This window comes from Anas acuta, chromosome 28, assembly GCF_963932015.1.
Source record: "Anas acuta chromosome 28, bAnaAcu1.1, whole genome shotgun sequence".
Classification (NCBI taxonomy): Eukaryota; Metazoa; Chordata; class Aves; order Anseriformes; family Anatidae; genus Anas; species Anas acuta.
This window is the reverse complement of record NC_089006.1, coordinates 1,477,038-1,501,203: the sequence shown is the minus strand read 5'-3', so window position 1 is coordinate 1,501,203 and position 24,166 is coordinate 1,477,038. Positions and strand designations below refer to the sequence as shown.

Here is a 24,166-nt window from a genome sequence, read left to right as displayed (position 1 = left end):
GTGAAAACCTTGGGGGGGGTTTCAGTGGGTTGGCTGAGCAAGGCTTGGCCATAATTCATCCCCCTTCTTTGGGGGGGGGCTGAAACACCCCTGTACCCCCCCATAGGGTGCTGGGAGCCATTTGGGACACCCGGACTTGCCCCTTTTTGCCGAGCTGCCCCAGAACCATGACATTAACCAGCTGAGCAGCCTGGGGGGGCACCAGGAGGGGCATTTCCCCCCTCCAGCCTTCCAAACGAGCACCGGGGTTGTGCACCGGGGGTTCTTGGTGCCCCCCACTCCCCGTTTCCCCCCCCTTTTTGGCCTTTTTTACGATCCCCACCCCAAAGCCGGGGCCGGGACGCGCTGTTCCAGCCGGGTTTGTTTGTGCCGTGGAGCTTGGCACCGCCGGGCGCTGCCGGAACAAACCCAGCTCCCCTCCCGCTGCCAAGAATTCGCTTCCCCCACAAGGACGCGTTCCCTGGGGCCAAGGGAAGGGGTTTTGGGGTTGGGATTTGCCTCACCGGCCCCCGGAGCAGCCCCATCCTGCTGCTTATGGGGTCAAAGGGGAGGAGGTGATGGGGTTGGGGCGCGTGGGGTGGATGCACGTCCCCAATTCTTTGACGATTATGGGGCAAAAGTGCGTCAGGGCAGTGGGGACAAGGCGGAACCACAGCTTCCTCCTCCACTATCCCCGCCTGACGCTTGGGGTGGTGACTTGGGGACTTGGCAGCGCTTTGGGGCCCCCAAAACCCCGGGGTTCTTGGTGTTGGCAGTTCCTCGGGCTCCTCGCTGCCCCACCTGGAGGAGAAAACCCCATCCCAGGGGCTCTTGGGGTTTCCTCCCCACACCTTTTATCCCCTGTGGAGTTTCCCCCATCCCACGGCCACCTGCAGCGGGGTCGGGCAGGGATTCCCCCGGCCCTTTTTTGGGGGGGCTGGTGACTTTCCTCGCAGCCCCGTGCCCGGTGTCCCGCTTTCGTCACGTCGCGGTGACACGGCGACCGGGGCTGACGTTGCACCGAGGTGGCCTTTGGACGGGGTGACAGCGGGGCACGGCCTCACCTCCCCAAGGGGGACGCGATATGGGGGCGAATTTTGGCCCCTGTTTGCAGCATCGTGCCCCCCTTCAGGCAGAAAATCCCACTGAGGCTTTGGGGGGTGCAGGGGGGGAGCCCCAAAGCCCCTCAGTTGCGTGGATTCACACTGGGATGGGGACACCGGGGACAAGGGGGCACTGGGGATGGGGTCACAGGGACATTGGGCACCAGGGATGGGGTTTATGGGGTCAAGGGGACACCGGGGATGGGGACATGAGAGAAGCGGGGATAATGGGGACAAGGGGGCACCAGGGATGGGGATATCAGGGGTATGGGGGCACTGGGGATGGGGGGCACCAGGAATGGGGATAATGGGGGTGGGGGGCACTGGGGATGGGGGTAATGGGGGTGAGGAGGGTGTGGGGACACCAGGGACGTGTGGGTACTGGGGATGGGGGCACTGGGGATGGGGGATAACAGGGATGTGGGGGCACCAGGAATGGGGGATAATGGGGACGAGGGGACACTGGGGGATGGGGACATGAGGGGTGTGGGGATAACAGGGATGGGGGATAATGGGGACGAGGGTCACCAGGGATGGGGATATCAGGGGTATGGGGGCACTGGGGATGGGGGCACTGGGGGTGTGGGGGCACCAGGAATGGGGGATAATGGGAATGAGGGGACAATGGGGATGGGGATAATGGGGATGAGGGAGCACTGGGGCTGGGGACATGAGGGGTGTGGGGACAATGGGGACATGTGGGTAGTGAGGATGGAGGCAGTGGGGATTTGGGGGCACCAGGGATGGGGATAATGGGAACGAGGGAGGTGTGGGGTCACCAGGGATGGGGACATGAGAGAAGTGGGGATAATAGGGGTGGGGGGTGATGGGGATATCAGGGGTGCGGGGACACCAGGGGTGCGGGTGCTGGGGGTAATGGGGACGAGGGGGGTATGGGGACAGCAGGGCCGTGCGGGTGCTGGGGGTGGGGGCACTGGGGGTGGGGGATAACAGGGACGAGGGGGGCACTGGGGCTGGGAACATGAGGGAAATGGGGATAATGGGAATAGGGGATAATGGGAATAGGGGATACCGGGGGTGTGGGGACACCGGGGGTGGGCACACGAGGGCTGCGGGGACACCGGGGGGGGGCACGGGCAGATCCAGCCCCCACGTGGCGCCTCCCCCGTCCCTTTCTCCTCCGAGCCACATTTGGGGTTCCCCAAAACCCCCCCGGTGCCCACCCCAAACCCCCAAACCCCCCCCCTCACCCCCACCCCCCCCTGGGGGGGGCTGAGGACGTGGCGGGGGGACAAGAGAACGGGGGGGGGGGGCGGAGGGAACCAGGATCCGGCCCCGGGAGGCGGAGCCCGGCCGGAAACGGAACCGGCTTCGCCCCCCCCAAGTCCCCACCCCCCCGGTTGGCGTCACGGCTCCCCCGTATATAAGCGGCCTCCTCCCGCCCTCCCGGCCCCGCTCCTCGAAGCCGTTTAACCCCCGGGGGGGCCCTTCTCCGGTAGGCACCATGTTCGCCGTGCCGCGCAACGCCCTCATCGGCTTCAACCTCTACTGCGGCGGCGGCACCGGGCCCGGAGGAGGAGGAGGAGGCGGCGGAGGAGGGGGCCCGGCCTCACCGGGGGGGACCCCGGCCCCCCCCTCCCCTTCTCCCCCCCTCCCCCCCCTCCTCCTCTCCGGTCCCGCCGCCCCCTCCCCGTTCCCGGCGGCTCGCGGCGCCCCCTGCTCGCTGCTGATTGGCTCCGCCGCCGCTCCGCGCTCGCTGATTGGCTCCGCCGCTCCCCGGTCGCCGCCGTTGTGGAGCCCCGAGGAGGAGCTGGACGGCTGCGAGCCCGAGGCCGAGCTGGGGGGGCCCGGAGGAGGAGGAGGAGGAGGGGGGGGGGGATCCCTACCTGGGACCCCCCCGGAGTTGCCCGCGGATGAGTTGAGGCAGGACTCGTTGGAATTGATCCTCCGGTATCTGCGGGAAGCGGCGGGGGAAACGGAACCGGGCTTGAAAAAGTTTTTTCCGGGGCTTTTGGGAAGGCCCGGAGGGGCGGGGGACGGCGTGATGGAGAAAGCGCTGGAAACGTTGAGGAGGGTGGGGGACGGAGTCCTGGAGAAACACGAGCTGGCCTTCCAAGGTGAGTTACCGGGAATTAACGGGGGTCTACCGGGGGTTACCGGGATCTACCGGGGTTTAACGGGGGTCTACCGGGGCTTAATGCGGTTTAACGGGGATTTAACGGGGGTCTACTGGGGCTTAAAGGGGTTTAACGGGGGTCTACCGGGGTTTAACGGGGGTCTAGTGGGGTCTACCGGGGGTTACCGGGGTTTAACGGGGGTCTGCCGGGGGCTGGGAGGTCCCCCCCGGAGCCCAGCGCGTTAAAAACGGCCAGAAACGAAAGTGAACTTTGCCCGAAAGGAGGTGGGGGGGGGGGGGGGTTGGAAACTGGCCGGGGCTGCAGGGCGCTGATAACCCGGTTACCGATTAAACGGGGCCCGCCCGCGCTCCTGGCCCCGAGCCCGGTGGTTTTACCGGAATCCACCCCAAAAATTCCACCCCCTCCCACTCGTCCGGTCCTGAAATAGCCCCAAAAAACTCAGTCCCAGTGGTCCCGGGTGAGCAGGTGGTGGAGGTGTTCGTAACCCCTCATCCTTGGGGAGAAAGGGGGGAATTGGGCAATTTTGGGGTGTTTTCTTGCATTTCGTGGGCTAGTTTTTAGGGAGTGGTGAGAATGGGTAATTTTGGGCGGGATTCCTGGAATTCTGGGGCGAGGTTTTTGGGGAGAAGTGGAAAATTCAGAGAGGCTTCCCAGAACTCGGACGCAAGTTTTTGGGGAGCGGCGAGAACGGGGAAATTTGGGCTGGTTTCTTGGAACTTGGAGGCGAGTTTTGGGGGAGCGGTGAGGATGGGTCTTTTTGGGTCGGTTTTGTGGATTTTAGAAGTGAGCAATTCAGGGACCGTAAAAAAAACTGACCATATGGGGCCAGTTTTGCTTAACTTGGAGAAAATCTTAGAGATGGAGGAGATTGGACCATTTTGGGCTGGTTTTGTGAGATTTGGAGGCGAGTCCTTGGGGACCGGGGAGAATTGACCATTTTGGGGTGGTTTTGTGGAACTCAGATGTGACTTCTTGGAGGCCTTTCAGAACTGCCCATTTTGGGTCAGTTTTGTGGAACTCGGAAGTGAGCCCTGGGACGGGGAAGAACCGACCATTTTGGGCTGGTTTCATGTAGCTCAGAAGTGAAACTTTTTAAGCCCAGCAAGAACCAAGCGTTTTGGGTCCTTTTAACGTAACTCAGCCATAAATCCTCAGGGACCGGCGAGATCTGACCGTTTGGGGTCAGTTTTGTGGAAATCGGAGGCGAGCTCTCAGGGACCAGCAAGAATTGACCATTTTGGGTCAGTTCCATGGAATTCAGAGGCGAGTCCCCGGGGAGTGGTGGGAACTGCCCATTTTGGGTCAGTTTTGTGGAACTCGGAAGCGAGCCCCTGGGGATGGGGCGGAACCGACCATTTTGGGGCTGTTTTCCCAGAACCCAGCAGCGGGATTTTTTCCAGACCAGCACGTACCAACCCTTTGGGATCAGCTCCACGGGGACGGGGGGGGAGATTTGACCATTTTGGGCTGGTTTCACCCAACTCAGAAGCGAGCTCCCGAGCCAGCTGGGCGGCGAGACGCCGCCCCTCCCGCAGCAGGATGTTGCACTTTTAAAAAATGCAAAAGGTTTCGAGCCGGCCCCCACCCCTTCCCTCATCACCCTGCTGGGCGAGATTTTTGGGGTTTCACCACCCCCGGCCAAATTTTTGGGGTGCTGGCAAGGAAACCATGCTCGGGGGAGCAGGGGGGGGGGTCACTGTTGAGGATTTGGGACGTTCCCTTGGTGCGTGCAGTAAAGGACCTGGCTGCAGGGAGGTTTCCCGTGGCTCTGAGCAATAACAAGCGCTGCCTTTCGGTTTCGGGAGGGTTTGTTTGCTTATTCATGAGGGAGGGGGGGGCACCGCAGGTCGCGCCGGGGGAATTTTTGTGGTTCCGCTCGCTGCACCCACCTTGGCGACGGGGCAGGGCCGGTGCCAAGCCTCGGGGCCAGCCCCCCGGATCCCTCATGGGGTGTGGGGGGGAATAACTAGAAGGGGTTTTTGGGTTTTGTTTCTTTTTTTTTGTTGTTTTTTGTTTTTTTTTCTGCCTTTTTTTTTTTTGCGAGTTTCTGAGCCAACCTCTCTTGCAGGAATGCTTCGGAAGCTGGAAATCAAGAAGGAGGAGGACCTGCAGGCCGTGGGTGAGGTGGCGGCCCACCTCTTCAGCGACGGGGTGACCAACTGGGGGCGCGTCGTCACCCTCATCTCCTTCGGCGCCTTCGTCGCCCGGCACCTGAAAAGCGTCAAGCAGGAGAAAAGCATCGGCTCCCTCGCCAGGATCATCACCGACGCCCTCGTCTCGTCCAAACGCGAGTGGCTCGTGAGCCAGGGAGGCTGGGTGAGTCACGCCGCCCGGCCCCGGCCCCGCCAGCCTTTTTATTTATTTATTATTTCCTTTGGAACAATTCGATCTTTTCCTATTTCCCTCGCCCCCGCCGGGTGACAGCCGCGTGTGTCAGCGGGTTGAGTCACTGTTCCAGTTAAAAACCACAGTCAGGGCGCCGGGGAGGCAGCAACGCCTTTCCCCTAGCTGTTTGGGGCGGCCCTGACCCCAAAACACAACCCTACACCCGGGAGGTGGCCCCAAAACGAAGCCGTGCGGGGTTCCCCGTGGCCATGCCGGCTCCGGGAGAGCCGTGGCGGGGAGGTGACGGTGCCTTGTTGCCTTCTGGTTCCCCCCCAGGAGGGTTTCGTCGACTTTTTCCGAGTGGAAGACCTGGAAGGCAGCATCAGGAACGTGCTGATGGCGTTCGCAGGAGTGGCAGGACTGGGAGCGAGCTTGGCCTACATGATCCGGTGAAACCCCCGGCACGCCGCAGAGGTGCGGAACTCTGGGTGGCCCGGCTCTCTTGGCGTGGAGCTGGCGAGCTTCCTCCTGCGGGCGTTATTTCTGAAGCCAAGACTTGAGCGACCCCCCAGGAGAACCCCCCCAGGCCTCCCCCACTGAGCAATCCTTTCCTCCGAAGGAAGGCGAGGCGTGCGCCGGTCGGATTGTGAGAGGGGACCCGATGAGGATTATCGCTTTTTGGGAGCAGAAAAGCGGAAGAAGTTTGGTGGATGGGCTCGGTTTGAGAGCCCGAGTGGACTGCTTCGGTTTTACCCCGGAGTTTTGAGCCTCGCCTGGACTGAAGCCTCTTGAGCTTGGCGTGGTGGGAGAGAAATATTCAGAGCTTGGTGCTCCTGGGGAGAGCAGCTCCTCTGTTAGAGCTTCGAGTGTGAGCCCGGCGCCGCCTCGGGAAGGAGCGGAGCCCCCCCCGGGGCTGGCAGGAGGTGGCAGGGAGGTGGCGGAGCGGAGCCGGCGCGGCGCAGTGACCTCAGACAGCTACTGCCCCGTCTGACTGCTCTCGCTGCACCACAGGCAGTTTAAAAATAGGGAGTGCACTTTGTGGGTATTTACGAAAAAAAAAAACAAACACACACAAAAAAAAAACAAAACACAAAACAACAAAAAAAAAAAGCCACAGGGCGGAGAAAGCTGTAAAGAAGCTGTAAATACGTCCAAGCTGTAGGATATGTACATTTTTTACCGAGCTAACAGTGCAGAGGTAAAGGGGTTGAGCGTGACGGAGCTGCTTAGGGGCACGCCGTGCTTCATCCCTCGTGTGGTTGTAGCAAAACCTTTGGCCTCGATGCCGAGTGAGCCCTTCAGAGAGGCACCCGAGCCAAATTCGCAAGGAACACAGCAAGGAGCAGCAGCCTGGGGATCTTGCGTTGTGCCCACAGCTTGCTGGCGACACTTGGTGTTCCTGTTTATTTTTTCTCTCTTTTTTTGGGGGTTTTCTAGCTCCTTTTTCTAGCTCCTTCTAGTAGATGACACTTGGTGTTCCTGTTTATTTTTTATCTCTCTTTTTTTTGGGCTTTTCTAGCTCCTTCTACTAGATGGGGAACTTGGTGTCAGTTCCTTCCTTCTCTCCCCTCTAATCTTGACCCCGTAAGCTGGTGTTTGAATGTAAATGTTCTGCAGCAGAATCCAAAACCCGGTGCCTCTGCCAGGGGCCAGCCCCATGTGCTCCAGCCGTGGATCGGTCGGGTCCTGGGGCAGCTCAGCCTCGCAGAATGGGGCTCTGAGCAAGTGAGAGGGGAGAGAGAGAACGTGCCTACGGTGCTTGACCTGCAGCCTGAGCGCTGCCCCACACAACCCTGAGCAGGGAGCTGGAGGGCAGAGCTCGCCAGGGCTGCTTGCGTGCTGAGCAAGCACTTAGATCTGCCAATAAATGTTTTTTTTGATCCCCTGGCATGGAATTTGCCCTTATCCTGGGAAAGGAGTGGAATTTGTGAGCAGAGCAAGGGTTTTCAGCGCTCTTCCGGTGTGAGGGAGCTCGGCGGCTGCTGCCCTGGGGATCCCCTTGGCAGAAAACCACCCCAAAACCACCCCCCAGGACCCTGCCTTTGCTTCTCGGGGCCTTCCCCAGCCGGGAAATTCATCGGAGGTGGGGAAAGTCCACGAGGGGGCTGCCTCTGAGAGCTGCTGGGGTGGTGGAGGAGCTGCAGCCGCCGGGCTCTGGCCTCGGGCTGGGGGCTCAGCGGCGGCCGCCTCGCCTGGGGGGGGGGGGGGGAGCCCCGCAGCGGGGCCCTGCAGCTGCAGCCGGGCTTTCGGTGCTGCGGGGAGGGCCTCAGCCTCCCGCTTCCCTTCATGGAAACCGAAGGGGGAGGGAGCGGAGCTTCCCCTGCCCCGCGGCTTTTCGGAGAAGCCCGGCCGCGTTCTGCGAACGCCCGCGGAAGTACCGGGGGGGTGGGGGGGGGATGGGGAGCGGGCGGGGAGGGCCCTGAGGGCCCCGGGAACCGCCCACGGGAGCGGGGAGGGCCCCGAGGGCTCCGGAGCTGGGCTCTGAGGGCCTCGGGAGCCGCTCACGGGTCCCGGTTCGAGAAGGGAAGGCCCCGGGGCAGCTCTGGGGGGCGGTGGGGCCCGGCCCGGTGCAGGCCTCGGGCCCGGTGCAGGCCCCACTAGGCCGCGGCCTCCCCCCCGTTGCCATGGAAACGCGGCACTTCCGGGAAGGGGCGTGGCCACGCCCCCCTCCGTCCCTCCCGCCTGGGCTATTTCTGCCCGGCCCCGCCCAGCAACAGCGCCAGCCAATGGCGCGCGCTCACGTGACCGCTTCCAGGAACCCGCGCCCATCCCCCCCCCCCCCGCGTGGCGCCGCCGCCCTTCCCCCGCCCCTCCCCCACCCCCCCCAACACCCGCGCGAGACCGCGTGGGGAGCGGTCACGTGACGGGGGGCGTCGGGGGGCGGGGCCTGGAGCTCCTGGGGGGGGGGGGGGGCGCCCCAGTCTGTACTGGTGGCCCCAACTGGTGGCCAGTGGCCCATACTGGTGGCCCCAACTGGTCTTCTGTGTCCTGTACTGGTGGCCCAAACTGGTGTCCCAAAGTCCATACTGGTGTCCTGTACTGGTGTCCAGTGTCCCATACTGGTGGCCCCAACTGGTGACCCCAACTGGTGGCCCATACTGGTCTTCTGTGTCCTGAACTGGTGTCCCATACTGGTGTCCCATGTCCCGTACTGGTGTCCCTTACTGGTGTCTCATACCAGTGTCCCTTACTGGTGTCCCGTACTGGTGTCCCTTATTGGTGTTCCTTACTGGTGTCCCTTACTGGTGTCCCATGTCCTGTACTGGTGTCCCATACCGTTATCCCATATTGGTGTCCCATACTGGTATCCTGTACTGGTGTCCCTTACTAGTATCCCATACTGGTGTCCCAAACTGGTGTCCCTTACTGGTGTCCCATACTGGTATCCCATACTGGTGTTTTATACTGGTGTCCCATACTGGTATCCTGTACTGGTGTCCCATACTGGGACACATGGGCCACAATGGGGGGGTGGGGGGAGCAGGATCGCCCCCTGACAGCCCCCCCCAGCAGAGGGTGCTGTGCTCCAGGGAGCCTACTGGGAGCACTGGGAGGGGCTGCAGGGCACTGGGGGGGCACTGGGAGCACTGGTGGGGGGTGGGGTAGGGCACTGGGAGCACTGGGAACACCGGTGCCCCCAAACACCTTTTCCAGTGCTCTGCAAAGCCAGATTTTGACTGGGGGGGGGTTGGAACTACCAAAAGTGCCCTCAGCCCCCCCCCGAACCCCCCAAAACTCCCCAAATCCCCCTAAACCCCCCCAAAAAATCCCCCAAATTCTCCCCAAACCCCATGCAGCCTTTTTTTTTTGGGGGGGGGGCTGAACTGAGGCATGGGGGTGTGTGAAAAGGGGAGGGGGTAAAATGGGGGGGTAAAATGGGGGGGGGGTGGAATAGGGGTGTAAAATGGGGGTGTAGAAGGGGGGGGGTGTAAAATGGGGGGGGGCAAATGGATGGGTGCAGCTGTGGGGTTGGGGTTGCCCCTGTGTCCCCCCCCCCAAGAGATTGCTGTACATGGGGTGGGATTGGGAAGGGTACTGGAGCTACTGGGAGGCCGGCACTGGGGCTACTGGGAGGACTGGGAGGGGTCCGGCTGGGGTCAGTGGCGCCGTGGGGGGGCCCCATGGGGCCCGCCCCGGACACGTGTGGGTGCAGGCCCGGCCGCACCCCGCTCCACAAACACAGCGGGACCCAACCCCGCTGCGACACCCCACAAACACGCACACACCCGGCACACCCCAAAAACACCCCCCCAACCCCAAAAACACCCCCCCCCCAACCCCAAAAACACCCCCCCAAAAACCCCAAATCCCCCCCAGCCGCAAACAAAACACAACCCCCCCCGGGAGCAGGTTGAGGCCTCGCGTCCTTTTATTGCGCCTGGGCCCTACTGGAGGTGGTCGGGGGCCGGGGGGGGCACGGCGGCAGCCAAGGGGACCCCCCCCAGGTAACGCTCGGCGAAGCAGCGGTGCCGTTCGGGGCCCCCCCGCGAGCAGCAGCCCCGGGGGTCCCGCCAGGAGCCGCAGAGCTCGTCGATGCTTTGGGACAGCTGCGGGGGAAATAATAATTAATTAAATCATTAATTAATTAATTAGGGGGGCGGTCATCAAGGCGGGAGGGGTAAAAATAAGAATTTGGCCCCCCCCCCAAAAAATTATTCACCTGTTCCTCCGCGCAGGGGCTTTGCTCCTCGGGGGGCAACGCGCAGCAGGAGGAGGTGACGGCCTCCAGCAGCTCCGGTACCGGCCGTCTGGGGGGGGGACATTAATTGAGGGGGGGTCCCGTGTCCCCTCTCTGTCCCCCCCCCCAGCTGCGACCCCGGTGTTCATTCAGTGGGTGGGGGATGAGGGGTTTTGGGGGGGGGTTGGGGGGCGTGGGAGGGTCCTGAGGGGAATGGGAAGGGAAATGGTGGGGGTCCCTGGGAGGTTTGTGGGGGGGGGGACCCAAGGATATTTAGGGGAGGGGGATGGAGAGATGGGGGGGGTCACAGGGTTATGGGGAGGGGGTCCTGCTGCTATGGGGAGGGGCAGGGAGATGTTGGGGGGGGGGGTCCTGGGTTTATGGGGAGGGGGTCCTAGTGCTATGGGGGGGGTCAGGGAGATGTTGGAGGGGGCCCAGAGTGATGGGGAGGGGGTCCTGGGGTTATGGGGAGAGGGTCCCAGGGTTACAGGGGGGGAGGTCCTGGGGTTATGGGGAGAGGGTCCCAAGGTTATGGGGGGGGTCCTGGGATTATGGGGATAGGGTCCTGGGGCTATGGGGAGGAGGTCCTGGGGTTATGGGGAGGGGGTCCCAGGGTTATGGGGTGAGGGAGGGGGGTCCTGGGGTTATGAGGAGGGGGTCCCAGGGTTATGGGATGAGTGAGGGGGGGGTCCCAGGGTTATGGGGAGAGGGTCCCGGGGTTATGGGGGGGAGCAGAAGGGCATTCTGGGGCTATGGGGAGGGGGTCCCAGGGTTATGGGTAGGGAATTCTGGAGTTATGGGGAGGGAGGGGGGTCCCGGGGGTCCCCCCCCCCCACCCACCTCTTGCTGAGCAGCCTGATGGGGCCGCAGAGGGTTCGGAGCATGGCGGGGCCCAGCCGGGCCAGGCTGACGTTGTGCAGCTCGCGGTCGTAGGCAGGGTGGGGGGCGGCGGCGGCGAAGCAGCGGCTGCGGGCACGGCCCCCCCCCCCGCTGGCAGCAGCGGTGCTGCCCCGTCTTCACCGCCCCTTCCTCCCGGCAGTAGCGATCCAGGCCCTTCTGCCACTGTGGGGGGGGTCACAGAGGGGGGGGGATTTGTCCTCGGATGTCCCCATCCCGGCCACCAGCACCGTGGGGACACCCCCCCCCAACAAGGACTCGGGGTCCCCAAATAGCCCAGGACACCTCAGGGTAATGTCACGTCCCCCTTCCCCGCCAATGATATCAGGATGCCAGTGTCACCCCCCCGGGACACCTGGGACACCCCCTGGGACACCAGTGCCACCCCCTGGGACACCAGTGACACTCCCCAAACAGCTGTGGCACCCCCCCGGGACATCTGTGTCACCCCCAAGACAGCTGTGCCACCTCTGGGGACACCCATGACACCCCCTAGGATACCCATGTCACCTGTGTCACCCCTTAGGGCACCCATGTCACCCCTAGGGCACCCATGACACCCCCTAGGACACCTGTGTCACCCCTGGGGACACCCACAACACCCCCTAGGGCACCCATGTCACCTGTGTCACTCCTTAGGCCACCCGTGTCACCCCTGGGGACACCTGTGTCACCCCCTAGGGCACCCACATCACCCCCAGGACACCTGTGTCACCCCTGGGGACACCAATGACACCCCCATCAACCCCAGGACACCCATGCCACCCCCTAGGCCACCCATGTCACCCATGTCACTCCTGGGGACACCTGTGTCACCCCCTAGGGCACCCATATCACCCCCTAGGCCACCCGTGTCACCCCTGGGGACACCACACCACCCCTTGGGACACCCGTGTCACCCCATGTCCCCGTCCCTTGTCACTCACAGCTGCACGGGCGCAGGCGAGCCCGGTGCCGTTGTCGCAGCAGCGGCCGAAGTCGCGCTCCAGGCGGGTGTGGAAGCGGGCGCGGGGCCCGGGGAGGCCGCGGGGGCCGGGCCGCAGCCCCCGCAGGCGGCAGATGTTGTCCATGTTGGCGGCCGTGGGCTCGCCGGGGGGGAAGGAAGGCTCGTGGGCCACGTCCCACACGGTCACCTCGGTCACTTGGGTGACGTGGGTGGCGGCGGTGGCGGCGGCGGTGGCGTCGGTGAAGCAGCGGCGCCGCGCGGCCCCATGCCGGCGGCAGCAGTGGAATTGGCGCGTTTTCACCCCAAATTCGTCATCGCAGAAGCTGTCCAGGACATCGGTCCACTGCGAGGGGGGGGAAAACGGGATAATAGGGATGGGATCACTCCGATATAGGGCCACAGAAGGGTTTGGGGTCCGGATTTGGGGTTGGACGGGATCACCCCAATATAGGGCCACGGAGGAGTTTCGGGGTCGGATGGAATCACCCCGATATAGGGCCACGGAGGGGTTTGGGGGTCGGATGGGATCACCTCAATATAGGGCCACGGAGGGGTTTGGGGTCCGGATTTGGCGTCGGACAGGATCACCCCGATATAGGGCTGGATTTGGGGTCGGACGGGATCACCCCAATATAGGGCCTCGGAGGTGTTTGGGGGTCAGACGGGATCACCCCAATATAGGGTCACTGAGGGGTTTGGGATCCAGATTTGGGGGCGGACAGGATCACCCCAATATAGGGCCACGGAGGGGTTTTGGGGTCCGGATTTGGGGTTGGACGGGATCACCCCAATATAGGGCCGGATTTGGGGTCGGGACTCACGGCGCGGCGGGCGCAGGGCAGCGGGGCCGGGCGGCGGCAGCAGCCGTCGAGGCGAGGCCAGAAGGCGTCGAGGGCTTCCACCTGGCGGCGGAGGTGGGCGAAGGCGGCGGGGGGCAACGAGGGCCGGGGGGCTCGGGGGAACAGAGCGGGGGCGCGGCAGTGCCGGTCCAAGGCGTCGGGAAGGGGCCAAGCGGGGGGGAAACCCTCCAAGGTGCTGCCCCACGACGAGGCCCCGATGGCGTCGATGGAATCCTGGGACGATGGCGCCCGGGGTCTGGGGGGGTTTTTGGCCGCCGACACCACCTCAGGGGGCAGCTCGAGGTCCTGCTCCTCCTGCATCACTGTGGGGACGGGGACAAGGAGGGGGGGGACACATGGGGTTGGGGGGGGTGTGGGCATGTGGCCCTGCTGCGCGCATGCATCGCCCACCCCAAAATGGTGACCCTACATGTGTGACCCCCCCCCCTCAACCCCGGTCCTGGGTGTCCCTGTGGTCCCGGGTGTCCCCCCCAATTTTTTTTCCCTGGCCCCGTGTCCTCCTGTCCCCTCCTGTCCCCTCCTGCCCCCATATCCCAGCTGTCCCCTTGTCCCCCCCATCCCCTTAAATCCCTGTGTCCTCCCCCCATCCCCATGTCACCCCCCATCCCCATGTCACCCCCCCATCCCCATGTCACCCCCCATCCATGTCCCCATCACTGGGAACCCCCCCTGTGTCCCCCAACCCTGTGTCTCCTTCCCGTCCCCATCCCTTCCCCCGTGTCCCCATGTGTCCCTGTCCTCCCCCCCCCAGTGCCCCCCATCCCCACTCACCCTGCTGGATGTCATAGGGATGCTGTGGGATCAGCTGCTCCTGCGCCACGGGGTGGCGGGGCTTCAGGGCCGCTTTTGGGGACAGGGGGGGACAATGAGCACAGCCCTCGTCCCCCCCCCGACCGGCAGAGACCCCACAAACTTCCCCCCCCCCCCTCACCCCCCCGCCCCATCCCGCAGCTGGGGGTAGGGCGGGGGCAGGCAGGGACCGGGGTAGGAAAAGGGGAAGTGACCCTAATGGCGGGGGGGGGGACATGGGGGGCCGGGCAGGGACACGGAGGGGTTGGGGAGGGGACCCTAAATGGGCTGCAAGGGGACACAGGTGGCCGGGAGGGGACCCAGGTGGCCCAAAAGTGACCCAGGTGGCCAAGGAGGGGTCCCAGGTGGCCAGGAGGGGTCACAAGTGGCTGGGGGGGGACCTGGGGTGGCCAAAAAGGGGACAGAAAGGGGCTGGGGAGGGGACTCAGGTGGCCAGGAGGGTCCCCAGGTAGCCCAAAGGTGCCCCAGGTGGCCAGGGAAGGTCCTCAGGTGGCCAGGAGGGGACACAAGTGGCTGGGAGGGGACCGGGAGTGGCCAAACAGGGGCCACAGAGTGGCTGGGGAGGGGACCCGGGTGGCCAAGCAGGGCCCTGGGTGGCTGGGAGGGGACTGGGAGGGGACAAACAGGGGCCACAAAGTGGCTGGGAAAGGGCCACTGAGTGGCTGGGGAGGGGACCTGGGTGGCCAGGAGGGGACCTGGGTGGCCAGGGAAGGGTTCCAGGTGGCCAGGAGGAGACACAAGTGGCTGGGAGGGGTCCTGGGGTAGCCAAACAGGGGACAGAAAGGGGCTGGGGAGGGGACTCAGGTAGCCAGGAGGGTCCCCAGGTAGCCCAAAAGTGACCCAGGTGGCCAGGGAAGGGTCCTGGGTGGCCAGGAGGGGACACAAGTGGCTGGGAGGGGACTGGGAGTGTATAAACAGGGGCCAGAAGGGGGCTGGGAGGGGACTGGGAGGGGACAAACAAGGGCCAGAAAGGGGCTGGGAAAGGGCCACTGAGTGGCTGGGGAGGGGACCTGGGTGGCCAGGAGGGGACCCAGGTGGCCAGGAGGGTCCCCAGGTAGCCCAAAAGTGACCCAGGTGGCCAGGGGAGGGTCCCAGGTGGCTAGGGAGGGACCTGGGTGGCCTGGAGGGGACACAAGTGGCTGGGAGGGGACCTGGGGTGGCCAAAAAGTGGACAAAAAATGCCTGGGGAGGGGACTGGGATGGCCAAGAGGGTCCCCAGGTAGCCCAAAAGTGCCCCAGGTAGCCCAAAAGTGACCCAGGTGGCTAGGGGAGGGGTCCCAGGTGGCCAGGAGGGGACACAAGTGGCTGGGAGGGGTCCTGGGGTGGCCAAACAGGGGACAGAAAGTGGCTGGCGAGGGGACCCGGGGTCCCCAAAGTGCCCAAAAAGTGCCCCAGGTGGCCAGGGGATGGTCCCAGGTAGCCAGGAGGGGCACAAGTGGCTGGGAGGGGACCTGGGGTGGCCAAAAAGGGGACGAAAAATGCCTGGGGAGGGGACCCAGGGTGGCCAGGAGGGTCCCCAGGTAGCCCAAAAGTGCCCCAGGTGGCCAGGGAAGGGGACCCCAGGAGGGAGGCTCCCCAGGTAGCCAGGGGAGGCTCCCAGGTAGCCCATCAGCACCCCAGCTCCCAGTAGGAGGACCCCCCCCCCCCCCAAACACCCCCGTTTAACCCTGAGGGGTGTCCCCGTCCCCCCCTCCCCAAGTCCCGGTGGCGGTGGCGGTGGCCGCGGGGACTCACCGGCGGTGCCGAGGAGGAGGAGGAGGAGGAGGCCGAAGGCGGCCATGGCGGCGGGCGCTCTGAGGCCTCCGGCGGCTCCTCCGCCTTTTGTAGGGCCGGGGCGGCGCGGGGCCTCATCCCGCGGGCTGAGTCACGGCCCTGACGTCGCGGCGGGGGCCACGGGGGGGGACCCTGGCCCCCACTTCACCCCCCCCCACCTCAGGGTGCACCCCCCCCATGGGCAGGGCCCAGCCGCGGCCTTGTGGGGTCAAAGCCAGGGGCCACCGGCACAACCGGCCTGGCCGGTGGCTTACTGGTGGCACTGGGAGGACTGGGGGGCATCGCGGTGCCCCCCCTCCCCTTCAGCAGTTGTCCCAAACAACCCCCCCCCCTCATTTTTTCTCCCCCCCCCCTCCTTGCTTTTCGGACCCCTGCGTCAAAGCGGGGCGGATTTTTGCGGTTTTTGCCCCGTTTCGGCCATGCCCCGCCCGGTGACTCACCCCCCCCCCCCCCTTTTTTTTTGGGCACTGGCACAAGGACAGGGCGGTGGGATTGGGACTGGGGGGGGGCACCTGCAGCAGGACCCCCCCCCCCAAACCCATCCTAGGGGTGGCTTCAGCCTCGTGTCCCCCCCCCCCCCAAAAAAAAAAACACCTTAGGGACAAAGGAGGTGACCCCCCCCGGGTCACAGGCGGTGGCACGACCTCGGTCACGTCCCTTAACCCCAAGAATGGGGGGGGCCCCCAAAATTCCCCCCCTCTTTGGAAATAGGGGGGGGGCACAGAGGGGCTCCCCTGGCTCAGCTGCACCCCGCTGGGGTGCTGACCCCGTTCCCAGCATTGGGGGGGGGCACAGGGAAGGGAGGGGGGGGCACCCCAAATTTTGGGTTTGTGCCCGCAGAGGCCCCCCCCCGGCGATTGCCCAACGGGTGCCGGCTGACGCGGGTTTGCGCAACCCCCCCCTGGCCCCCCCCCGGGTAGGGGAAAACCCAGGCAAAGGCGTCCGGGTTGGGGGGGGGGGGGGGCAACAGGCGTCAGGGTGGGGGGACCCAGACGTTGTTGTTTGTTTATTTTTTTTGCAGGGGGGGGGAATTTAGAGGCTGGGGGGGTGGTTTAAGGGGATGGGGGGGGGATTTGGGGATGGGGGGGTGGTGGCGTGCGGGTGGGGGGCACGGGTGTGCAAAGGGAGGGGTGCAGGGTTAGAGATGGGGGGGCGCAGGTGAAAATGGGGAAGGGGGCACGAGTGTGCAAATGGGGGGGGCACAAGTGTGCAAATGGGAAATGAGGGGGGGACGGACAGGCTTCCTGCCCCCCCCCCAGGACCTGGGGGTCTGCTCACATCACCGGGGAGGCTCCGGATGAGGTTGGCGCTCCCCGCAACCACCCAGCCCAGCAGCGTTTTGCAGCATTTTAATGATTTTTTTTTTAAATTTTATTTTGGGGGGGGGCACGGGGGGGTCAGAAGAGCTCCTCGGCGTTGGGGACGCGGGCGGCCCGCAGCTCCCGCAGGCGCTGCAGCAGCAGGGGCAGGCGGCGCTCCCCCAGCCGCCGGTTGTCCCGCGTGCGGACGCTGACGGTGCCGCGCTCCTGCTCCCGCCGGCCCACCACTGTTTGAGAGGGGGGGGCACATAAAAATTTGGAGAGGGGGGGGGGGAAGATTAGAGAGCAGTTTCGGGTTTACGGTGGCCCCCTCGGGGGTGCCCCTCGCGGCATGCACACACGCCCGCGCTGTGCACACCCACGCCCCCGTGCGCACACACGCTCACGCCCCGGCTGCGCCCACGCCCCATGGGTGCCCCCCCCCCCCCACGCTGTGCCCCCCCCCCCGCTCCTCGTGGGCCCCCCCCCCAATACCTTGCACACCCACGTCGCTTTTGTGCACCCCCCCCAACCCGTGGCACGCTTACGGTGCCCCCTCCTCGTGCACCTACCCATGGGCACCCCCCTTGTGCACGCACCCATGTGTGTGCCCCCCCCCCAATGCCACCCCCAAGCCCACCCACAGGTGGGGCCCCCCCCAGTGTTTGTGTACCCCCCCCCGCGTGTGTGTGCCCCCCCCCCGTGTGTGTGTGCCCCCCCCGTGTGTGCGTGCCCCCCCTGTGAGTCCCCAGAGCCCCCTGCCGGCTGCGCACCCGCACCCTGCACCCGTGTGGGGCCCCCCCCACTCGACCCCATAGGGAATCCTGGAGGATTCCCAGAGGAATCCCTCGCGGGGGGGGGTCCCCGCCGCCGCTTCCTGGCCCTCCCCACCCCGCAAATCCCCAAATCTCAGCTTCCAGGTCGGGAGGAGGATGCGGGGGCGGGCGAGCGGCCGGGAACCACTGACTCAGCGCAGCCGCTCCCACGCTAGGGGGGGGGGTACCCAGAGCAAGTGGGGGGGGACGGGGACACCGGGGGGGGGACTTTAGGGATTCTGGGGGGGGTCCCTGGGCCCCCTTACCCAGCTGGAAGTTGTAATGGGCGAGCTGTGCCCTGCGGATCTTCCTGCTCAACGTGGAGCCCGCGTCGGCGTCCAGGTCGGCCGCCACGCCGTCCCGACGCAGCGCCGCATGGACCTGCGGGGCACCGGCTCAGCGGGGATACTGGGAGAGACTGGGAGAGACTGGGAGAGACTGGGGGACACAGCGTTGGGGGGGGGACACGTGCTCACCTCGCGGGCGTAGCCCTCGCAGTCGGGCGCTTGTGGGATCACCATGGCCTGCAGCGGGGAGAGCCACAGCGGCCTGCGGGGGGGCACAGGGGGTGAGGGGGGGTCCCTAGGGTTTGGGGGGATGGGGGGGGATGGGGGGGTTGGGGGGGATAGGGGGGAGGTGGGAGAGGGGGTGCTGAGGGAATTGGGGATGGTTTGGGGGCCCCTGGGGCTTGCTGGGGGTGGTCTGGGGATGGGGGGGGGTCCTGGTGGATGGGGGTGGTCCAGGGGGTTGGGGGTGCCCCAGGGATTTGGGGGTGCCCCTAAGGTTTGGGGGTGCTCAAAAGGTTTGGGGGTGCTCAAGGGGATTGGGATGTTCCAGGAGGCTGGGGGTGCCTTTAAGGATTAGGGTGTCCCAGGGATTAGGGTGTCATTAAGGTTTGGGGGTGCTCCTAAGGTTTGGGGGTGCCCAAGGATTTGGGGGTGCTCAAGGGGATTGGGATTTCCTAGGAGGTCAGGGGTGCCTGTACAGATTAGGGTGTCCCGGGGTTTAGGGTGTCCCAGGGATTTGGGGGTGCCCCTAAGGTTTGGGGGTGCTCCTAAGTTTTGGGGGTGTCCAAGGGGATTGGGATGTCCCAGGAATTTGGGGTGCATTTACGGATTAGGGTGTCCCAGGGATTGGGGTGTCATTAAGATTTGGGGGTGCTCCTAAGTTTTGGGGGTGCCCAAGGGGGTTGGGATGCCCCGGGACTTTGGGGGGGGGGTCCTCAGCCCCTCACCATTTGCCCCCGCAGCTCTCTGCCAGCACGGCCACCATGCGCTCGACCGAGCCCAGCACCGCGCGGTGGATCAGCACCGGCCTCGTGGCCCCCCCGGCGGCACTGCGGGGGCACAGAGGTATTTTGGGGGGGGGGGTGGGGGCAGCACCGGGGGGGCTGCAGGCGGGCACAGCCTCAGCCCTGAGCTCCCCACCCCACAGGTGGCCCCAATCCCCTCCCTGCCCACCCTGATCCCTCTGACGGCCCCAATTCCTTCATCCCTGTCCCAATCCTGAGCTGCGCCCCCCTCCCACGCCAAACCCTGAGCACCCCCATCCCCAATCCTGCCCCCTCCCCTCTCAACACCCCCCCGGCCCCAATCCTGTCCCCGTTCCCAAACACATCCCCAACCCTGAGCACCCCTCCCGACCCCTATCCCCCTCCCAGTCCCCCAATCCTTCCCCCAAAATCCCCAATCCTGCCCCCAAAATCCCCAATCCTGCCCCCAAACCCCAAATCCTGCCCCCCCAAATCCCCAATTCCCCCCCAAACCCCCCCCTCACCTGGCGTACTCCAGCCCAAACCTCTCGGGCATCTGGAAATCCAGCTGGATGGTGCCGCACTGGTGATGCCGCCCCAGCGCATCCTGGATCCGGATATCGATCTGCAAAAATAAGGGGGGGGGGCAGCAAATGAAGCTCTCCCCACCCCGACTCGCAGACCTGGGGGGTCCCAAAGGGCCCCTTCGTGTCCCACGGGCTCCTTTGGGACCCCCCCGTCCCCTGCAGCGCGAGGCGAAGCTCACCTTGGGGCCGTAAAAGGCGCCGTCACCCGGACTCAGCTCCCAGGGCTCCCCAAAATCCTGGAGGCTCCGCTCCAACTGCTGCGGGGGGGCAAACGGGGAGGTGGGGAGGGGGCACGACGTGGCGGGGGGGGGCACTGGGAGCACTGGGACGTGACGCAGAGGATGGGGGGGGGTGAAGGTGGGAAGGGGGGCACCGGGCACGACGCGGGGAGGCGGTGGGGGTGGGATGGGGACACCGGGACGCGGGGCTGGGGTGCAGACGGAGGGGACCTGACGCAGGGGAGGTGACAGCAGGGGAGGTGACAGCAGGGGAGGTGACACCGCGCACGGGGCAGGGGGACACCGCAGACAGCACCCAACAACGGGGACACAGCCAGGAGGGGACGCCCAGGAGGTTCGGGGCACGGAGGTGACGCACGCAGCAGGAGATGCGACAGCGAAGCCAGGAGGGGGGACACGGGGACAAAGCCACCTCCTGGTGGCACTCAGTCCTTGTCCCCACCTGCTCGGCGCGGTCCCAGGTCGCGGCGTCCCCCAGGAAGCCGTCGGGGCGCGTGGCCAGCGCCATGCGGAAGGAGAAGCCCAGCGTGGCGTAGACCGTCCGCACGAAGTCCAGGCAGCCGCCGATTTCGGCCTCCAGCTGCGGGGAGGGAGCCGTGAGCAGGAAAATATTTGGGGAGCGGGGGGGGGGGCGTAGGGAAAGCTTTGGGGGGCGGGGGGGGCACCCCCAAACCTGCTCCAGGGTGCAGAAGATGTGCGCGTCGTCCTGCTGGAAGCGCCGCACCCGCGTCAGCCCCGTCAGGGAGCCGGGGGGCTCGTTGCGGTGCAGGACCCCGAAATCGGCCAAGCGCAGCGGCAGCTCCCGCCACGAGCGGGGCCGGTGGGCGAACATCAGGCTTGGGGAGGGACAGGGGGACAGAGGGACAGAAGGACACGGTGTCAGCCCCGCCGAGCCCCGTCCTGCCGCCCCAGGCTCAGCCCCGTGCGCTCGGCTCACCAGTGGGCCGGGCAGTTCATGGGTTTGAGGGAAAGGGTCTCGGCGCCGGCGCTGAAGGAGAAGATGTGGGCGCTGTAATGCTCCCAGTGCCCCGACAGCTCCCAGAGGCGCGGGCTGAAGACGTTGGGGGTCACCACCTCGCAGAAGCCCCTGGCTTGGTACTCGCTCTGTGGGGACACGGTGGGGACGTCAGCCCAGCCCTGGGGGAGCTGCACGGCCCCCCCACGGCGAGGCGAGGGCGTTCACGGAATATTTTAGGTTGGAAAAGAGCCAAACGTGCACCTAACGCCACCGAGTCCGACACAAAACCACGATGGGGGGGCCCAGAGGGTCGGGGCGCAGTGGGCAGAGGCAGAGCCCCGTCCCCAAGCGGCTCCCGGAGGAGGGGACGGTGACAGCGGCAGGGTAGGGGGACAGCCCCCGAGGCCTCAGGGGAGGTTTTGTGGCCGTACCCTGATGAAGTCGACGAGGGCGTTGTAGATGTGGGCGCCGCGGGGCAGGAAGAAGCAGCTGCCGGGGCTGAGCTTGTGGAAGAAGAAGAGCTCCTGCTCCTGCGGGGGGGTCGGGGTGGGGAAAACGTCACCGCGGGGGGACGCCGGCATCCGAGCCCCCAAAAATCCAAGGCTCTTTTCCTTTTCCAGGGTTCAAAATCCTGGCTTTTGCCAAGGGCTCACCCGGCCGATGCGGCGGTGGTCGCGGAGAGCGGCCGCGTCCTGCGCCCGCTGCCAGGCCTCCAGCTCCTGGCTGCTGGGGAAGGCGACGGCGGCGACGCGCTGCAGCGAGCGGCGCTCCGTGGGGTCCCCCCAAAAAGCAGCCGAGCTCTGCGGGGAGAGAAGGGAGCAAAAGGGGAGGGGGGTGGCATCAGGGAACCCGTATGGCTGGGTCCCCAGCCCCGTGTCCCCCACCCCGCTGAGCTTACCGTCAGGACACGGAGGGCCCCGATCAGCCCCGTGTGCCCCAGGAGGGGGCCGCGGCAGAGCTGCAGCAGGGGGCCGCACCTGCGAGGGTGGCAGACGGACAAACGGACACGGCAGATGGACAGACGGACACAGCAGGCGGCCGTGTCGCCCCCCCTGCCCCGAGCAGCCCACGGATGTCACCCGGGACACCCGGCGCTCACCGATAGACGGTGGCCGTGGGGGACGTCACCTCCTCCTGGATGCGCTGCAGCTGGAAGCTGTTGTGCTGGGGGGGGGGAGCAAGGAGGGTGGCAGAGGTTTCTGCCACCTCCGAGCGGGATGTGCTCGGGGAGGGGACACCCGAAGGGGGGGGGTCTCACCTTGAAGAGCTCCCCCAGCTGCTCGCGGGTGGCCTCCAGGCGCTCGAAGCGATGCTGGGCACGGGCAAAAGCCATGCAGGCGTCCTCCAGCGCCGGCAGCTCGCTGCGCTGCACCGTCCTGCGGGGCACGGGGATGAGCTCGGGGTGTGAGGAGGGGACCCTACAGGGCACCGTCCCCATCGCCCCCCCATGTCCCGAAGGCCCCGTACCTGTCCCCCATGTGGGCGTCACAGAAGAAGCCATCCTCGGTGGCCACGGTGCTGCAGAGGGTGGCTCCGTAGAATTGCTCCAGCACCGCTCCCAGGACGAAGGCGCTGGACTGCCAGAAAGCCTGGGGACACGGGGGGACACGGGGGGACACGGGAGATGTCGGGAAGAGCAGGGGACACGGGGTGTGTGGTAGGGGACACGGGAAGCGTGGGGAGCATCGGGAACACCAAGGGAATGAAAAACATGGGGGAAAAAGGGAGTGTGGGGGGCTTGGGGGCTATCGGGGGAAGCCCAGGGGGCACAGGGGACATGGAGGTCGTGGGGGATATGGGGGAATGTGGGATCGGGGGGGACAGGGACAGACATGGTGGGGGAAATGGGGGATGTGGGGACAATGAGGGGTAATGGGGGGTATTGGGGTGGCACAGAGGGGACGTGAGGGCACTGGGGGCTATTGGGGGGGCCACGTCGCAGCCCCCACTCACCGCCCGCCCCTCCGGCGCGGCGAAGTCGAGCAGCTCCAGCTCGGTGTCATCCTCCAGGGGCTGCTCCAGGTCCCGCAGGGCCCCGTTCACCCGGGCCACCAGCACTGAGGCGGCCAGGCCTGACCTGCGGGGACAAGGAGGGGACATCGTGAGATGGGGGGGGTGGGTGGGAAAGGAGCCCGGCAGTGGGACGGGGGACCCGGGGGGACCCGGGGGGATCCAGGGGGACCCGGGGGGACCCAGGGGGATAATGGGGGATAAGGGGGGATTCGGGGGGACCCCCCCAGTGCCGTACCCCAACTGCTCGGCCACCTGCCGCGGGGTGGTCTGCAGGGCCCGGCCATGCAGGCAGCGCCCCCCGGGCAGGGCGATGCGGATGGGGGTCCCCACTGGGGGGCTCCCCCCGTCGGCATCGCCCCCAACCCTCCTCTCCCGGGCATCTTGGAGCTGCTGGAAGAGCCGCAGCCGCTCGGCGACCTGGGGCTGCGGGGAGAACCCGGGGAGGGGGGGGGGGTCAGGGCGATGGGGGAGCCCCCCGGTGGGGACCCCCCCACCCCGAACACGGGGCTCGGCGCACCCGGTAGCGGCGAGGGGCTGCCCCCAGCAGCAGCCGCCCCCCGGTGAGGGCCGGCGGCATGGCGGGGCCTGGGCCGCCCCTTCCGGCAGCGGGAGGACGCCGGGGCCCTCCCCGGGGCGGGCTCAGCTTCCCCGGCTCCGCTCCCACCCCAGCCCCCGGCTCCGATCCGGGCCTAGGCCCCGGTTCAGGCCCCGAGCCCGGCCGCCACCGGGGGCTGGGCCCCTTCTGGGAGTCCCCAAAAGGTTTAGGACCGCGGGGGGCCGACCCCAAAATGCCGCCATTTTGAGTCCCCGCCTCCAGCTTTACCTCAAAACACCCCAAAATTCACCAGAAACCCCCCAGCGCCACCATTGTGTGCTCCTGTGGCCACCTCAGAAGTGCCCCAAATTTTCCAGCCCCCGAGGTGATGCTGTTGAGCACTCCCATGGCCAGACCCCCCTCAAAACACCCCAAATTCTCCAGACCCCACAACGCCATTTGACGCTTCTTGCAGCCACCTCAAAAGCACCCCAAATTCTCCGCACCCCAGAACGTTGTCGTTTTGCACTCCAGCCCCCAGCTCCACCTCAAAAACACCCAAAAATCCTCAAGCCACCAACTACTGTCAGCTCACATTCGTGTGGCCAGATCCCTCAAAACACCCCAAATCCTCCAGACCCCAAAACACCCCCATTTTGCTCTCCTGCAGCCCAAATCCCACCCAGCCACCAAAAGCCCCCCTATAGCCCACCCAGCAGCAGCCCCAACTCCCTGCCTTGGCTCCCCCTACTCTGGGACCCCCAAAATTTTGGGGGGCTTCTTGTTATAGGGTCTGGGAGCCCTCTCTTCCTCCAAAGGCTTCACCCTGCAGGTTGAGGTCCAAGGATCCCGCACGTGGGTGCTGTGGGGACGAAGCCGTCGCAGCAGCCTCTGTTTTGGGGTACAAGCCCACATCGATGCTCACTCCACTCATCCTCAGCGTGGCCGTGCTTCGTCTCCAGCCCATGGGGGGCAGGAAAATTGGGGACACCGCAGGGA

General features: G+C 65.8%; 3 protein-coding genes and 1 long non-coding RNA gene across 4 annotated transcripts; 2 read left to right on the top strand and 2 right to left on the bottom strand.

The window, feature by feature from the left end:
• Nucleotides 1-2,544: 2,544 nt before the first annotated feature.
• On the top strand, nucleotides 2,545-7,394 carry MCL1 (MCL1 apoptosis regulator, BCL2 family member). Its single transcript, XM_068662758.1, has 3 exons — nucleotides 2,545-3,160; nucleotides 5,250-5,497; nucleotides 5,843-7,394. The coding sequence occupies exons 1-3, from the start codon at nucleotides 2,548-2,550 to the stop codon at nucleotides 5,957-5,959; spliced, it is 978 nt and encodes a 325-aa protein (XP_068518859.1). The 5' UTR covers nucleotides 2,545-2,547; the 3' UTR covers nucleotides 5,960-7,394.
• Nucleotides 7,395-9,852: 2,458 nt separating this feature from the next.
• On the bottom strand, nucleotides 9,853-15,594 carry ECM1 (extracellular matrix protein 1). The gene is given in 8 exon segments (XM_068662757.1): nucleotides 9,853-10,053; nucleotides 10,167-10,254; nucleotides 11,025-11,170; nucleotides 11,172-11,246; nucleotides 12,008-12,370; nucleotides 12,849-13,189; nucleotides 13,659-13,730; nucleotides 15,432-15,594. Coding segments are annotated over 8 exon segments (1,293 nt in total). The 5' UTR covers nucleotides 15,478-15,594; the 3' UTR covers nucleotides 9,853-9,891.
• On the top strand, nucleotides 10,815-11,242 carry LOC137845515 (uncharacterized). Its single transcript, XR_011090223.1, has 2 exons — nucleotides 10,815-10,861; nucleotides 10,989-11,242. It is a non-coding gene; the product is annotated as an uncharacterized lncRNA (long non-coding RNA).
• A 1,206-nt stretch (nucleotides 15,595-16,800) lies between the features above and the next one.
• On the bottom strand, nucleotides 16,801-23,308 carry TARS2 (threonyl-tRNA synthetase 2, mitochondrial). The gene is made up of 18 exons (XM_068663281.1): nucleotides 23,150-23,308; nucleotides 22,868-23,055; nucleotides 22,573-22,696; nucleotides 22,087-22,208; nucleotides 21,878-21,995; nucleotides 21,719-21,783; nucleotides 21,518-21,596; nucleotides 21,273-21,419; nucleotides 21,051-21,149; nucleotides 20,599-20,765; nucleotides 20,335-20,497; nucleotides 20,104-20,241; nucleotides 19,602-19,679; nucleotides 19,360-19,460; nucleotides 18,818-18,919; nucleotides 18,060-18,132; nucleotides 17,850-17,964; nucleotides 16,801-17,016 (listed from the first exon to the last, which is right to left on the bottom strand). Exons 1-18 carry the CDS (start codon nucleotides 23,207-23,209, stop codon nucleotides 16,868-16,870), a joined length of 2,088 nt encoding a protein of 695 aa, XP_068519382.1. The 5' UTR covers nucleotides 23,210-23,308; the 3' UTR covers nucleotides 16,801-16,867.
• Nucleotides 23,309-24,166: the final 858 nt, after the last annotated feature.

Coding starts and splice junctions, on each gene's coding strand:
- MCL1 (XM_068662758.1), top strand. CDS start 2,548: ATGTTCGCCGTGCCGCGCAACGCCCTCATCGGCTTCAACCTCTACTGC. Junction 3,161..5,249: donor ACACGAGCTGGCCTTCCAAG/GTGAGTTACCGG, acceptor CCTCTCTTGCAG/GAATGCTTCGGAAGCTGGAA. Junction 5,498..5,842: donor TCGTGAGCCAGGGAGGCTGG/GTGAGTCACGCC, acceptor GTTCCCCCCCAG/GAGGGTTTCGTCGACTTTTT.
- TARS2 (XM_068663281.1), bottom strand. CDS start 23,209: ATGCCGCCGGCCCTCACCGGGGGGCGGCTGCTGCTGGGGGCAGCCCCT. Junction 21,996..22,086: donor GACGCCCACATGGGGGACAG/GTACGGGGCCTT, acceptor CGTGCCCCGCAG/GACGGTGCAGCGCAGCGAGC. Junction 19,461..19,601: donor GCGCCTTTTACGGCCCCAAG/GTGAGCTTCGCC, acceptor TTATTTTTGCAG/ATCGATATCCGGATCCAGGA.